A 17353-nucleotide genomic window follows, 5' to 3' on the forward strand; every position below is an offset into this window, starting at 1 on the left:
ATGCAATATGCCCCGCCTCTTCAAAGAGGAACAGGGAGGGGGAAAACTAAATGTAAGAGTTCAACAACTTTCTCTTCTTCCCTCGCATGTTGATACAGTGTAGTATGGCCAGTGGGAGCTTCAGTTACACTAAGTAGACAGATGCCACACATAGCTGCTCGTGCCTCGCCCTGGGAAACAAACGTCTCTCTCATCACTCCAGACCAGGGCTCCTCCAGGCCAGACCCCCTCAGCTCAGCTCAGCTCCACACTGTCCACTCTGGAGGGTTAGGGCACCCACCTGGCCAACTAGCCCACATATCCTCCAGGGAATCCAACCAGGGTTCACTGCTGGCTACCAAACTGTTAAGCCTTCTCACTCTAAGCTGTGTGCTCCACTGAACAGAGATAGGCTACAGTATGCCCCAAATACCTAATGTATTTTAAACATGTGGAGTCCTGTACAATACACAGCAGTTGAGACTGTAGTGTTAGTGGTCATAGTATGTTTAAAGGTGCACTATGCAGAAATTGCTCTGCCATTTCCTGGTGGCTAAAGTTTTAATAGTTTGCATAATTTCAGTTTATGAGACAAAACAAGCAAGTATAGTGTAGAGAGTCATTGTACCATCTAAATCTCTGTGAAATATATTTTCCATAAACAAAAATATTGTATTTTCAGCTGTTTGAAGTTGGTGTACAAAACTGAAAGTGAAATACGCAAAAAAAGAAACGAGAAGCATAAAAATAGCGCACATAGAACAGATCTACTGCTTCTTAGACTTGCTGTCAATGAGAATTACAGCTCAAAAACACATATTTCTATGCGAATTGGGTCAAGTCGCCCAAAAAGTTACAGATTGCAGCTTTAAGTCTTCACCACTCAGTTTAACCTTGGTTATAGGCCTGAATGTGACTCATTTTTCACAAAGGAAAACTCCACAAATTAGAGAAATAATGCTTTGTAATTTATAACTTGATACATCGTTAGTCTTCCAGACACACTTGATAAGGGTCCTGCAACACAGACCCAGTCCCTCATCTGAGCCGGTTACACCCCCACAACACACACAGCTGGCCAGAGTCTGGGAGTCGGACATAGTCACTCACCTGTTGACGTGGCGCACAACATTCTTCCGCTCCTAGCTCCCGTTAAACGTAACGGTGAAGCAGTGTTGCTCTGTGGACTGGACAGCTTCAGACCTGCCTGCTGTTGGGGGACTCCTGATCTAACAGAGCTGTCTGCAACCTGCCGCCTGCTGCCCTCTACCACTCTCCCTGAGAGCCCAATATAGTCCACCATGAGAGCGATGTAATTTCAGTCTTTCCCACGACTGAGACAGACAGAGCCAGGAGTCAAGTCCAGACAGATGAATCTGGGGCAAGCACAAGAACAAACTAAAAGTCAAGAGGAACAGATCTCCTCCAAAAAAAATATAGACTGTCACTTAGTTGATTTCCTCACTGGGTTTCAGCTATGATGCAATTCTACTACATTACAACATCAAACTCTGTACAAATTCCACTCTATAACAAACCAACATGTCAACCGATTTACTAGCTTACGCCAAATCGAGCCTGATTACGGTTAGTTTACGCCAAGATTGCCAGCATCTGGAGATTTCATTAGTCTGGTGTAGGCTCTCCCTTAGACAGAAACAACTGGTGGTCTCCCATATCCTTTGTGGGTGAGGAGGGAGGGGGGGAGGAGAAGAAGAGGAAAGAAAAAAGAGAGGAAGCATGCATGGTCCTTGTTGAGGCTTGCACAGCTCTGAGGTGGTCAGATGATGACAGACCCAAAGCTGCCAGACAGGCCACCGGATGTGAGAGAAAAAGGACCAGAAGAGAGAGAAAGAAAGAAGACAAAAAAGGATAAGAGGAAGGAAAGAGGAAAGAGAGCGAGACAGAACCTTTCTCTGTTCCCCTTAACAACAGGGGGAGGAGCTGCCCACTCCACCTCTGTCATTGCACTGCCATCTAAAGCCCACATGGCATGTCTGGGCACTGTGCCAGACACCTTTACTGTATATGCTAGGCTCCGCTCCTCTACAACTCAGAGAGACACTTTCCCCCTCATTGACACCTCTACCACTCTCTTACTGTTCAACCCACTATTACCACCTCTAGACTGCCACCACCTCTAGACTGCCACCCAATGGGCCCTCACTGACACCACCACTAGACTGCCACCCAATGGGCCCTTACTGACACCACCACTAGACTGCCACCCAATGGGCCCTCACTGACACCACCTTTAGACTGCCACTTAATAGGGCCCTCACTGACACCACCACTAGACTGCCACCCAATGTGGCCCTCACTGACACCACCTCTAGAATGTCACCCAATGGGCCCTCACTGACACCATCACTAGACTGCCACCCAATGTGGCCCTCACTGACACCACCTCTAGACTGCTACCACCTCTGACTGCCACTCAATAGGGCCCTCACTGACACCACCACTAGACTGCCACCCAATGTGGCCCTCACTGACACCACCTCTAGAATGTCACCCAATGGGCCCTCACTGACACCATCACTAGACTGCCACCCAATGTGGCCCTCACTGACACCACCTCTAGACTGCTACCACCTCTGACTGCCACTCAATAGGGCCCTCACTGACACCACCACTAGACTGCCACCCAATGTGGCCCTCACTGACACCACCTCTAGAATGTCACCCAATGGGCCCTCACTGACACCATCACTAGACTGCCACCCAATGTGGCCCTCACTGACACCACCTCTAGACTGCTACCACCTCTGACTGCCACTCAATAGGGCCCTCACTCTCACCAACTCTAGACTGCCACCCAATGGGCCCTCACTCCCTCCACCTCTAGACTGCCACTCAATAGGTCCCTCACTCCCACCACCTCTAGACTGCCACCCAATGTGGCCCTCACTGACACCACCTCTAGACTGCCACCACCTCTAGACTGCCACCCGATAGGGCCCTCACTGACACCAACACTAGACTGCCACCCAATGTGGCCCTCACTGACACCACCACTAGACTGCCACCCAATGTGGCCCTCACTGACACCACCCCTAGACTGCCACCCAATGTGGCCCTCACTGACACCACCTTTAGACTTCCACTCAATAGGGCCCCACTGACACCACCACTAAACTGCCACCCAATGGGCCCTCACTGACACCACCACTAGACTGCCACCCAATGTGGCCCTCACTGACACCACCACTAGACTACCACCCAATGTGGCCCTCACTGACACCACCACTAGACTGCCACCCAATGTGGCCCTCACTCCCACCACCTCTAGACTGCCACCCAATGTGGCCCTCACTGACACCACCTCTAGACTGCCACCCAATGTGGCCCTCACTCCCACCACCTCTAGACTGCCACCCAATGTGGCCCTCACTGACACTACCTCTAGACTGCCACTCAACGGGGCCCTTACTTACTTACCTCCAGCCATTTTCTCTATGACACCTTTTGTGTCATACGGCCATGACAGTTTGGAAGGATGAGAAGGCAGACAGGGTCAAAAGGCTCCTAAAATGTTTGGTGTTACATGTTCACTTTTCACTGTACACAGCCTCGCTCAATACCACATGAGCACATTAGCTACCATGTAGGGATAGAAAAAGAGTAGCAGTTTGTTTCTTAAATATCATAAGGGAAAAAAAGGACCATATTACAGTATATCTATAGTTTATCCCCACTACTCTCGAGTTTCAGTGAGAAGTGAATACGCCCTTACCCTTTAAATGAATAACCTTGTCAAAGTGACAGGTTGCTACTTTAGACTAATTTAGGCCTAATCCTGGCAGTATAGTTGAACATTCTGTCAAATTGTTATTTGATTTGAAGGACTTATTAGTCCATGTTTTTCCTCTTCCATTCTACACCGTTGTAGGCCTACAGAAGTGGGGGAAACCCTTCAGCATTGACTGAGTTAGGCTACTGTCTTTTACTACATCACTCACTGGAATGCCTCACTTCAAAGGGAACTGCATTTCCTGAACAACAAATCACGAGAGAGAGAGAAAGAGACAAAGCCCTCACCTACAGAGAGATTAACCTAGAGAAGAGTCCCCTCAGCCAGCTGGTTCTGGGGCTCTGTGGAGTCTGTTTGTGAACAGAGCCCCAGTACCAGCTGGCTGAGGGGACTCTTCTCTAGGACAGCAACATAATTAGACCCAACAAAATTATGAGAAAGCAAAAAGATAACCTTTTTACACACTGGAAAGACTCAACCAAAAAAACGAGCAAATTGGAATGCTATCTGGCCCTATACAGAGAGTACACAGAGTCACAATACCTGGCCACTTTGACTGACCCCAAATGAAGAACATCCTTGACTATGTACAGAGTCAGTGAGCATAGCCTTTTCTATTGAGAGAGGCTGCCATAAGCAGACCTGGCTCTTAAGAGAAGACAGGCTATGTGCACACTGCCCACAAAATGAGGTGGAAACTGAGCTGCACTTCCTAACCTCCTGTCAAATGTATGACCACATTAGAGATAAATATTTCCCACAGATCACACTGACAAAGAATTTCAAAACAAATCAAACATTGATAAACTCCCATATCTGTTAGACAAAATACCTCAGTTTGCAATCTCTTCAGCAAGATGTATAGCCCATTGCCATTGATCAAAGGGCAGCCAGTGGATATACCACTAATATTTATCTTTCCCTACTATTCGTACTACAACTATTGGCACATTGCTAAAACACTGTACATAGCTGATAATAAAACCTTTTTAAACCTTTTTGAATGCAATATTTACTATTAAATTCAAATAGTTTTTTGTTGATGTTGTTTTGTGTCTTCTCAGGTTTGTTTATTTCACATGCTTTGGCAATGTAAACACGTTACCGATGCGAATAAAGCCTTTGAAGAGAAAGTCCAAGCTTGGCACAGTGCAGTCTTCTTAATCACATGTGTATTCACAGTGGTAAGACCTACTGCGGTAGAGTAGGACAGACTGAAAGGTTAAGAAATGGGGTGGGTCTAGACTACATAGGCTCATGTGTTTTTTCTCAATGGTTCTTACACTAACGTTTACTGTTCAATTAGGCTATATAAACAAACAGCTGGGTACTACATACCTTACTGACAGGATTCAGAGAGTGACTGAGAATAACATGTCTGTCACTACCTGTAACTAAGGTGTAGCCTACTGTTCTATTTGAGAGGATGGAAATCTGCTGGGCTATTTCTCTGGGTTCATAGTTACTTTATTAATAATCACATAATTGCTGTTAACAGTACGATCCTCTGTGATGAACAGTCATAATAGCACAGTTCAAGGAACTAAATAAAAACAATCACATAATTGCTGTTAACATTACGATCATCTGTGATGAACAGTCATAACAGCACAGTTCAAGGAACTAAATAAAAACAATCACATAATTACTGTTAACATTATGATCCTCTGTGATGAACAGTCATAACAGCACAGTTCAAGAAACAAAATAAATACAAATTAAGGAAATAGAGGTGCTCCAGGTTGTTCTAGAGAGCCCTGACTTGTGTGAGTGAGGCTATGGATGAGGAGGAAGGAGAGAGAGGGAGGGCTGAGGAGGAAGGAGAGAGAGAGAGAGGCTAGGGCTGAGGAGGAAGGAGAGAGAGAGGGAGGCTAGGGCTGAGGAGGAAGAGAGAGAGAGAGAGTCTAGGGCTGAGGAGGAAGGAGAGAGAGAGGGAGGCTAGGGCTGAGGAGGAAGGAGAGAGAGAGAACGAGAGAGAGACAGAGAGGCTAAGGCTGAGGAGGAAGAGAGAGAGAGAGAGAGAAGCTAGGGCTGAGGAGTAAGGAGAAAGAGAGAGGCTAGGGCTGAGGAGGAAGGAGAGAGAGAGAGCGAGAAAGAAAGGGCTGAGGAGGAAGGAGAGAAAGAGAGAAAGTGAGGGAGAGAAAGAGAGAGGCTAGGGCTGATGAGGAAGGAGAGAGAGAGAGAGAGAGAGAAAGACTAGTGCTGAAGAGGAAGGAGAGAGAGAGGGGGTCTAGGGCTGAGGAGGAAGAAGAGAGAGTGGGGGCTAGGGCTGAGGAGGAAGGAGAGAGAGAGGGGCTAGAGCTGAGGAGGAAGGTGAGAGAGAGGGGCTAGGGCTGAGGAGGAGGAAGGAGAGAGAGAGAGGCTAGTGCTGAGGAGGAAGGAGAGAGAGAGGGGCTAGGGCTGAGGAGGAAGGAAGGAAGGAAGGAAGGAAGGAAGGAAGGAAGGAAGGAAGGAAGGAAGGAAGGAAGTGAGTGAGTGAGTGAGTGAGTGAGTGAGTGAGTGAGTGAGTGAGTGAGTGAGTGAGTGAGTGAGTGAGTGAGTGAGTGAGTGAGTGAGTGAGTGAGTGAGTGAGTGAGTGAGTGAGTGAGTGAGTGAGTGAGTGAGAGGCCAAGCTTGGCACAGTGCAGTCTTCTTAATCACATGTTTATACACAGAGGTAAGTCCTACTGCGGTAGAGTAGGTCAGACTGAAAAATACTAGCAGTGTTCTAGGTTGTTCTAGCGAGCCCTGACTTGTGTGAGTGAGGCTAGGGTTGAGGAGGAAGGAGAAAGAGCAAATCAACTTGGAGCCATACTGTTCAACTCAACGTTACTCTGGTTCTGTGTCTCTGCGTTACACTCCAGTTATTAATGTGAACAGGCACTAGCCATACGGGCCAAGGCACACAGTCCAACCAGATTAAAACCACTTGCACAGTGGCGTTTTTATTCCTTGACTTATTCCAAAAGCACTTTTTTCACTTTTCCCTACTCGTCTCCAAATTAGACTTCTTTATAATCTAGGGAAAAATTGATTGCGGAGGAGAGAGAACTAGCCAAGCCTTGGATTCATAGTTTCGCCAGAGCTTCATGAAAAGGGCAGAGCTAGGCTTAACTCTGCAGATATTGACCCTATTTAATCAAAACCGGTAATCAAGCTTTCAAGATAAAATGTAAGTTGCAGTCGCCCTACACTGAATTTAGGGTTTGAATTAAAACAGTTTGCAGCTGTACTTCTTTAAATTTCACAGAATCCAAGCATGCATTCTAGCTATGTGAAAGACAGATGCTTTTGAAATAGCATGGAACTCCCAGATCTGTGGTTATGAATGAATGAATGGCAGCTTGCTTGTCTTCTCTTGTCTCAGAATGGTTAAACCCCTTGTCTAGTCTTGTTTCCAAAACAACCGTCCAAAATACACAAACAAAACACAAATAGAATATTGTGGCATGATGCATCACCAGACTCCCACAGATCTGGTTCTTTCTCTGCACACCTGGTCACACTGAGATTCTGATATGAACCCCCACCTTCTCACACACACACCTCTATCTGTGTGAGTCAAATGCTGTATTGGGCCACTGTGGCCGGCAAACTGGGCGCAAACTGCAGAGATCATTGAAATGGCAGCAGGGTGACATAGGGTTATTGGATGTGTTTGGACTTATTGGCCAAAGAAATTATGCACAAAAAAAACTGTATAAACTAGGTTGTGAGGTGTCTTGTATACTGGGAAATATGTAGTTTCAGTTTATTAATTCAGTTTAATTTATTGTGTTGTTTATTGTTGTAATGGTGTTTTGTCAAGCTGCAAAGTCAACGTACCAAATACTCTAATTTAAACATACACCTTACACATTTATCTGCATTACAAATTAATAGTTAAAGGGCGTAATATTGCTTGATGTAATAACCTCTTAATTTCTGAGAAGGTAATTTAGAATATCTAAGCAGAAAAATAGAGAATATTTGCTTGCTTGTAATATTAATAACTATGTTATTACATTCACTATATTGTCTAATTGTTGTACTTTTTAAGTTCTATTCAGTATTATGATCAACAACATCGATTGCTTGGCCACTAAAGTTACTAACTAGTTAGATTACAAATGGAAGAGTTGTGAATGTATGCATGGTAAAGTTTCTTACAATATGACGTTCCCAATGCTGCCAAGTTCATGGCATTGCTGTTTCAAACCTATTCAATTCGTTTTCTGAAGCCTAATCGATAATAAAATGGATTGATTGGAGCGAATGTTTGAAACAAGTAGAGCTGATAGGCAGGTATAATGCATTCTTGTTAAGCTAGGTGTCTGAATAACTGACAGCTGTGTCCTCTCGTGAGCTAGCTATCTTACCTACTCAGCTGCCGAGCTAGTCTTTTGAAATACATTTCTAGCTAGCTACATTATTGTTTATGCTAGGAGCCACATACAGATTTCAGCATGTGCTGCAGTATTTAAATATATTATTTATACATTATTTAGTACAGTTTTGCAACTTTTGGTGGGAATGAGCTAGTTAGCATGAGGACACCGTTATTTGACAGCTGCTGTCGCTTGTTTGCTGTTTAGGCTCATGTTCCTCATGTTCCTAAAACCCCATATTTTAACTGTGGAAAAGTCAGTGTGTAACTGCACATACAAAAATAGAAAATACTAATCTCGATGATTAGCCTACTTATTCTACTTTCTGCTGCCAGAACATTCCCTAGCTTGTTCACATTAGCTAATCTGTTGCAACCAATGCCCCTTCTGCAACGTTCTTGTTGTTTGCAATGTAATCGCATCTGTGCACTTCTACGTCTAGAGAAATGTACTGGGTATTCGCCGCAAAGATAAAATTCTAACCTGCGGGGCCTAGCGACTGCTGTTGACCGTCCTCTCCGAAGATCAGCCTGAAGTCCAGCTCCTCATTACCAGTGCAATTTGCAGTAGTCATCGGGGTTGACAGCTCGGGTTCACCCGTCACACGAACGACGGCTAATGCAAAATACTATTTTAAATGTCACAACATTTACAGAACTAACGTTAACTGAAACAACAAAACTTGTTTAATTTAGCAAATCAAAATTGTAGCGAGCAATAGACCCGCGAACGGCGTGAACTAGTTTTTCTTCCTTGATCAGATATCCAAAAATGATTCTTTCTCCCCAGCGAGGTTTGGTAATAAAATGCTTGTTCAACTTTTGATTGTCCTACAGCGAGTCTAATATTTTGTACTTGCGAACGTTAAATAGATTTATCGCTGTTTGGTGTCAACAAGACAGACAAGGTTGTCGGTGAAACTGACTCTCACTGGAGCGCCTTCTATCCCAACTTTTACTAACTGCGCGTGACAGGGCAGTTCCAGTAGTGACGTCAGCAAACCCTGTTACACAGCGCAGGCACGCTCTGTCTCATTTCTATTCAGAGGGCTTTATTGGCATGGGAAACATACAGTATGTTTACATTGCCAAAGCAAGTGAAATATATAATAAACAAAAGTTAAATAAACAATCAGAAATTAACAGTAAACATTTATCTCACACACGCACAAACACGGATAAGGCTGGCAAGAGCTCCTGGGATATGTAGTTAAATCTCATGTTGAAGCTCATTGCCTCAACATGGACCTTATTATAGCGTATAATAAAGTTATCCAGATGTACAGCACTGTTGTCCTACTCGGATTTAATCAGAATGAAATGACACTTTATCCGAGATCATCACACATTTTATGTAATTTTCCTTTTGACTTTTCATTTATAATGTCTCAATCACTATTTTGAATGTATGCAGGCTCTCATATACTATTGGCCTGCATCTCTGCCAGACACAATTACAGTTTAAACGGACCATGCTGGCTCCAATTAACGAAATGTTCTGTGTTCACGTTGCCTTTTGGGCTATAGGAATTCAACAGACTGCCTGCTCCAAGGTCTATGCAATAGTTCTGCATGTCGATGATAAAGTCTGTGACATATGCATTAGTATTAAATCTGTCCTTATACTAAGTAGGTCATCACACTTTCCTGGAATGCATTGCTTATGTGATTAGTTCAATATATCCTATACCCTAAAGCAGGGATCATCAACTAGATTCAGCCGCGGGACGGTTTTTTCTTGAGCAGAGGGTCAGGGGGCCGGAACATAATTACAAATCATTTTCAGACTGCAAATTGACCGCAAGAAGCCCAAAAAGATATACCATTTGACTAAAACATTTCAAACCTTGCTTACATTTTTATATGATCACATATACAGTATGTCTCTATTATGCGTGGAAATACTTTGGAACAGATTTCCAAAATGAAAACCACGTGGATCTGATTTGCTGGTGTTTTTACAGTCTTTTATGTCCAACATTTTTAAAAATGGGCCGCCAGTCGCGGAACACTTCCCGACGGATAGTTTTTCTGGCCTGGGCAGATCAAGTAAACCTTTTGACCCTTTCGTGTTGAGCAGATTTCACAATCACTTTAATTGTATCACTGCCAACCGTTCTGTGCATCATTATTAAACCAAATTATAGCCGATCTTCAAACCTTCTCTCTTAACTATATTGTAACTATATTTTTGTGGCGACAGTCCATCACTGATTGGGCCGTAATAACATGATGCACACTTGACCTCTAGATCCCTCAGTCACCAACAAGTTACAGTGCCGTTCTAATGATCTCTGACCTTGTTACTATGCCTACCTGAATTTTTCTGCAGCTGTCTGAGGTGCATTGAGACAGAACACTTGCATACACAGAATCCTCTTATTGAATATTCGTGAAAGATAACGGATACAGCAAAGATAAGAAAAAAACAAGATAATGTTTTTGTTTGACACATTTGGGCGTACAGACGCTGAAGTTCACAAAAGCAATGCGGAAAAAAATATCACATTTCCTGTGGTCTAAATTTCCAAGCAAAAGCACTCAATACATGTAAACCTCATTGACATTCACTGTATGCCATCAGCTGGCGAAATTGAAATCGATTACAAAATATACTAGTTTGAGATCATACTGATAAAACTGCTATAGGTATGTTACCTTGACAGTGCATGGTTGAGTTCATTTAGAAATTACAGTTTAATTCACAAGACAATTCGGTGTTGAAGCATAACCCTCTCTTTTGGTACATTAGGCAACAAACTAATCACTGCATTTTATCGCTGCAATATTGATATTATGGGAAAATTATTGGATTTATATAGGACAAGGTTGTTATGTACAAAGATGTTTTGCGGCCAAAATAGAGAAATAACATAATTTACTAACCTTGAAGTTCCCTGATGTTATTTCACAAAAGTTATTTTGAAAGTTCAGTTTTAATAAACCATATTCAAAAAATATTTTAATAAGATTTAAAAAGTGAATAACAGATTTAGCTCTTGTCTACCTCACAACCTGTCCAACACTGTAAACACTGACTCAGTAGGATTTGTATGCATTCTCTTTTGTATGGTAGGTTATTATTTGCTTTATTGACATCTGTATGAGTACAATGCAGAATGCATCGGTGTGTATGGTATGTAATGTATATGATCGTCATGACCCCAAGGCATTATAACACTACTGCTGTAAGAGCATGTCTCCAGACCCACTACTGGTTGCTGCTTAATTCAGGTTACCCGTGTGCCTCTTATCTTCTCAGATGACCTTTAAAGGGAGAAGATAAAGAACACAGTGCACACAAATTGTGTGGGAGGGTGTGGATGTGGTTAACGATATTAAGTTCTCGTAAAGAAAGTAGTGAGGGAAAAAATAAACCCTCTACCCCCTCACTTGTCCTGTGTGTGAGAGGTATGTGATGCTCTCTTTCAAGGATTGAGGCTTGTGCTTCTGCACAGCATAGTACACAGACTGCACAACTTCAATGCATCACCTTGACTGCCATGAGCCATAATATGGGTTAAATATTGACTGTTATTATTATATTGCACAAGAATCTGTCTGAATTCCTCACTTGTTGAGGAATGAGGCCTATTTCTAACTTTCTAAATATGGAGAAGATAGGATTATTTTAGATGTATTTTATCTGAATTCTAAAGGATTTTCTTTAGGCCTGCTTGGTTGTATTAAAATGCAGAACCACAAGAAAGCAAATGGCAGGAATGTATCTATTTCATATTGGTACATAACTGAACTGAGTATAACAGTAAAAAGCATTTTGATTGAACACCTAAGTGAAAATAGGTACATGTAGACACCATGTAGCATATTCATATTTTTTTTACATTTAAATTGAACCTTTATTTAACTATGTAATAATGCAAGAGTAAACTGGAAAAATTGGCAGAGAAATTGGCACAAAAATGATGAAGAAGAGTGTAAAATGCATACACACGATAGTCATCGAGTGGAGCATACGACAGCATACGCGTTTGACTTACTGGTTTTCATCCTTGATGTAGGCTGCCCTCCACTGTTTACTGAAAGAACAACAACAAAATCAATCAAGACCCAACATTATTCGCCTCTCCTCACTGCTCACTTCTTTCCCGTAGTTCTCTCGAATACTGTCAAAGCTCTTCTATTTTTCCTCTTTTTGCAGTAATGTTCTGGATAGCAATGTCAGGGTGTTGCCCAACGCTTGAACCAACAGTCAACACGTGACACAGTCAGATCCCCTATTACTGGCAGCGTATCTGTGATGTTCTGATGCTTCAGAAAATCAATCAGACAACCGGTTCATTCAGAGCATGGGAACTGTGCCTGGTGAGGGATCAATACTGATGACAGATCAGTAATTACTGAACCACAGAGATCATCAGAGGCAATCCTCATCATCAGGTCCAGGGTGAAAATAGCTATGAGCTCATCATGTGGGTTGTACCATCACATAGGCTTTGATCTAGGGTGGAGAGAAGTTCAATACATGTATGACTTTCTTGTTTGTTTTTTAGTGTATAAATGTACAAGTCTATTCTATTTTATGAAGTATGTTCTTTTAGGTCAGCGGTGTCAAAGAAGACCTGAATGGGCACTGGTCCTGGAAGTCACCATAAGGTTATCGCAAAATATCGATTTTAATATAAATGATTATAAAATAGTTCAAACAGGTATGGGCTGGGGATTTAGAATGCCAAAAAAGGTCTACAGGTTGTCAGTGGCTCTTCCGTACAATAGTCAATACAATAATGATTTAGTACATGTATCATCAAGGCAGAGCACGGATAGAAGCTCATCAAACTAGTCTACCACACATTACCATATATTAGATTTCTATCTGGGCAACCCGTTCTATTCTATAAGGAAGGCGTCATCTCTTGCGACAGATCGACGTCATCATTATTCGCCACCGACGCATGGGCAATTAAATGTTTGAAATTGAACGGAAAATACAGTCCGGTAAAAACGGAAGCATTTGATAAATTATACACTATAATGAAATACAACAGAAACGATATTGTCTATTTGATGGTGAAGACGTGCACCAGCTGATTCCTCCTAGCTAACTTACCATCAGAATGCAGTCTGTGAAGGTCGGCTACTCAGTGTTGTTTACGTTGATATCAAAACACAACTACCCGTCCTCGGGTCATTTCAGAGCACTAGCATGTATTCATGGTACAATCAGTTTCAGCCTGTGGTGTCCATCCCATGTCAACCACAGCACAGCCTGTGGTCATTCGCATTCCCAGACACATGCAGGAGCAGGTAGAAAATGTGAAGCAAGTGAGAGGCAAGAACAAAGTCAACACCATCAAGGCTGTCAAGCACCTAATCAAAAGCAAGAACCCAGAACTGAATCAGTCCGCAGGCTACACACTTGGGAAATTTGAGCATTCCCATCTCTCCTCCAAAGGATGGAAACACAACAAATCATTTGGTGACTACTTCACGGTTAACAACACTCAGCGTACTCCACCCGTTGTCACTGAAATCCAGGATGAGGAGGGTGACAAACTCAAAGAGAAGAGTAAACCTATTACATTTCACAACCTTCACCTCTGCCCGGACTTAGTGGAGGCTTTGGGCAAGGACAACATAACTCGCCCTACAACCGTTCAACTACAAACCATCCCCAAGCTCCTGAAAGGCTATAACATCCTGTGCACAGCTGAGACAGGCAGCGGCAAAACCCTGAGCTACCTGTTGCCTGTCATTCACAAACTACAGGCTGAGAAAGCAGCAGATTCCGAGTCTATAGAGACCACACCCAGGACTCGCTCTGTTATCATTGTCCCCTCTAGAGAACTTGCTGACCAGGTCTCAGCTGTGGCCAGGAGCCTGTGTGGCCCATTCAGGCTGATGGTGAAGACAGTGGGAGGTGGGAGAGGTGTGGGCAACATCAAGCTGGCCTTCACCAAGGGTCCCCCGGATGTGTTGGTGGCCACACCTGGTGCCCTCATCAAGGCCCTGCGGAGACGCTATCTAGACCTGGGGGAGCTGAGCTTCATGGTGGTGGATGAGGCAGACACCATGTTTGATCCCAGCTTCTCTGGCATGCTGGAGAGCATCCTGGCCCAGACCTGCGTGGCCTGCGACCCCTCAGAGACCCGGGGCCCCGGCCCCACCCGCAAGGCCCAGCTGGTGGTGGTGGGGGCCACGTTCCCCGGTGGGGTCGGAGAGGTTCTCAGTCAGGTCATTATCATTACTTTTTCCTACATTGGTTGCGTCCCAAACTCCCTATTCACCCTACTCCCTATACTATAGTGCACTACCACATAGGACTCTGGTCAAAAGCAGTGCATATTCCTGCCTCATTATGTAAAATGTGTTGAGACCCATGGAAAAATGCACATTAAAATGAGACTGACTTGTTCTTATAGGTGACGGACCTGGGCAGCATGGTGACCATCAAGAGCAAGAATCTTCACTTCCTCATGCCACATGTAAAACAGACCTTCCTGAAGGTATTCCCCACTTTTTTTCTTGTTTTCATTGGTTTGGTATTAGTGCTTTTTTTCTTTGGTGTTCTTCAATATTGTAAAGTGTCTATGGGGCCTATATAAAAACCATGTACTCGTACTTAGGTATTTATAGTAGAGCTGTCAAAGTTGATCAGTTAACTGGAGTTAACTTTTTGTCATTTTAGTGCACACTTTTTTTTAAATTCTGATTATTCACATTGTCTGAAGGCATTAAAAATACATCTCTACAGCTAAAAACAACATTGCGATGTCAAATCAAGTTGACATTGAGGTTAAAGAAAGAGTTCATCAATTTATCAGATTTTGCTTACCGTTACATTGGACAAAATCAAGACGTCAATATTCCATAATGCTTTTTGTCTAAAAATCTATTACAGCTCAAATTGAGCAAATATTAATCGCGATTCATCATAGCAAATCCTGTGATTTAACTTTAAAAAGAAAATAGTTTGACAGAATACTATGAATTACATTAGTAATTTATACTTTACTAATTTAATACTATAAATTACTATATAATTTATAGTATTAAATTAGTAAAGTATAAACAATAGAATATAATTTATAGTATACTATATATAACAAATCTATATTATTCCATGTTCAGGTGAGGGGAGCTGACAAGCTTCTGGAGCTCCACCAGGCGCTGAAGGCAGCAGAGCAGGACAAGGCTGGGGTGTTGGTGTTCTGTAACCGGGCTTCTACAGTCAACTGGCTGGGCTACGCCCTGGAGGACATGGGGCTGAGACACGTCCGACTGCAGGGGGAGATGCCTGCCTCCCTCCGGGCTGGAATCTTCCACTCCTTCCAGAAGGGACAGGTGATATGAGACGAGAAAATACTTTGTCTGCTTATGCAGTTTCAAATTCCTTATCAAACTCCATGTGACAATATCCATGTCCATATTGTGTGACAAGCTCCATGTCACACAATAAAGAAACACTTTAAAAAGATACCCAGTAACAATAACACATTGACCACAGATCAAAACAAAACACATAGCTAACATGTTATTAATAACAGAGACACGTTATAGGCTATGTTTCAAATTCTATCCCTATAGGTGGACGTGCTGATCTGTACCGACATCGCTTCCCGAGGACTGGACACCCAGAGGGTCTGTCTGGTGGTCAATTACGACTTCCCAGAATCCCACACGGACTACATCCACCGGGCGGGGCGGGTGGGCCGGGAAGGGAGTATGGAGGATGGGGAGGTGCTCAGCTTCGTCACCCACCCCTGGGATGTGGAGCTGGTGCAGAAGATTGAGACGGCTGCCTGGGATGGAGTCCTCCATCAGGAAGCCTGAGCCCAAAGCAGCCGAAGAGGAGGAGGAAGAAGGGGGGTTGCTCTACTAGTGGGTCTGCCACAAATAAGGATATTACCAAAGCAGAACTAACTTGTTTGATTAATTTGTTCATTAAAATGATTGTATCCATGATAGCACAAACCAGCTGTGTGAGACTGAATCCTTTGTCTCCAACACAGGCATGATCGTCTTTCAATTTGACCTTTTTAGATGCCATATCATGTTTGAGACTGGAACTATGATCTGACTTCTCTTTTTAACCCAGATGGTTACCGCATGTCATTCCAAAGAGGAAGTGTCTTTGGTAATGTACAAAAATCATGCCCTCTTACAAGCAGCAGGTGTGCGGCACATGTTTGCACTTCTCACGGGTAATCACGGGGTGGCAGTATTTACTTTATTTGACCTGTCATACAGCAGTCATACAATAACCAGAGAAGGGCTGTGGCCGAATATAGCCTTATTTGAATGCTCATCCACATGCGGCAAGCCCTTTTATGGAATTTAACTCAGCCATACTAACTTGTTTTGGTAAAACATAGGTTAAAGAATTATGGAATACCGATTTTACTTTTCCTTCCAGAAATGAAAATAATTTCCTTAAAAGAAAGAGTACCTCATATAACCCTTTGTGTATCTGGTAGGGTGCCACTGAGACAACGGTGCTAATCTCTTCTCACTAACCACAGGTAGACCCACATTAGCATATTACGTTTTGGAAAGTGGTCTTCACTCTGTTTCTGCTTTTGTGTGTAATACTGAAGCACGACATTAAAACCTCCATATGTAGAAATTTCCATGAATCTACAGTCAAGTTGGATTCAGGCCCTGGCCTTGAAGTCTATCCCATTGATGCCTGTGGTTACTTGTTTTAGAGGAAGCAAGATGTTTGAACATGAAAATGTGTCGGAGTGAAAATAAATCTCTGTGAAATCTGGTTTCTAAATATGCCTCTATATTTTCTCACTTATTGAGTTTGCTTTAATTGCACCAAATATAACGTCACTAGGTTGCTGTACCATAAACATATAGCTGTAGACATCCTTGTGCTGTACACATCCAGACTGAGTGAGACTTGAGCTTTTTACGAGTTCTTACAGGAGTACTACACTGAACAAAAATATAAATGCAACATGTGAAGTGTTTGTCCCATGTTTCATTATCTGAAATGAAATGTTCCATATACACAAAAAGCGTATTTCTCTCAAATTGTGTGCACAAATCTGTTTGCTGGGGACAGTGAAAGGCCACTAAAATGTGCTGTTTTTTCACACAACACAATGCCAGAAGTGTTGAGGGAGCATGCAATTGGCATGCTGACTGCAGGAATGTCCACCAGAGCTGTTGCCAGAAAGTTGAATGTTAATTTCTTTACCATAAGCCACCTCCAATGTAATTTTAGAGAATTTGGCTGTACGTCCAACCGGCCTCACAACCGTAGACCACGTGTAATCACACCAGCCCAGGACCTCCACATCCAG

At 43.1% G+C, this 17353-nt stretch overlaps 1 protein-coding gene and 1 pseudogene across 1 annotated transcript in view; one reads left to right on the plus strand and one right to left on the minus strand.

Moving 5' to 3' along the window:
• Window positions 1-9039, minus strand: part of LOC112249368 (nuclear factor of activated T-cells, cytoplasmic 3-like) — an 84152-nt gene extending 75113 nt beyond the window's left edge. The window contains exon 1 of the mRNA XM_042320194.1: window positions 8563-9039. Within this exon, the coding sequence (XP_042176128.1) occupies window positions 8563-8653 (91 nt within the window). The 5' untranslated portion in view covers window positions 8654-9039. The remainder of the gene's footprint in view (window positions 1-8562) is intronic.
• A 3926-nt stretch (window positions 9040-12965) lies between these two features.
• On the plus strand, window positions 12966-16827 carry LOC112249370 (annotated as a pseudogene).
• Window positions 16828-17353: the final 526 nt, after the last annotated feature.

The sequence above is a fragment of the Oncorhynchus tshawytscha genome, linkage group LG04, assembly GCF_018296145.1.
Source record: "Oncorhynchus tshawytscha isolate Ot180627B linkage group LG04, Otsh_v2.0, whole genome shotgun sequence".
Classification (NCBI taxonomy): domain Eukaryota; kingdom Metazoa; phylum Chordata; class Actinopteri; order Salmoniformes; family Salmonidae; genus Oncorhynchus; species Oncorhynchus tshawytscha.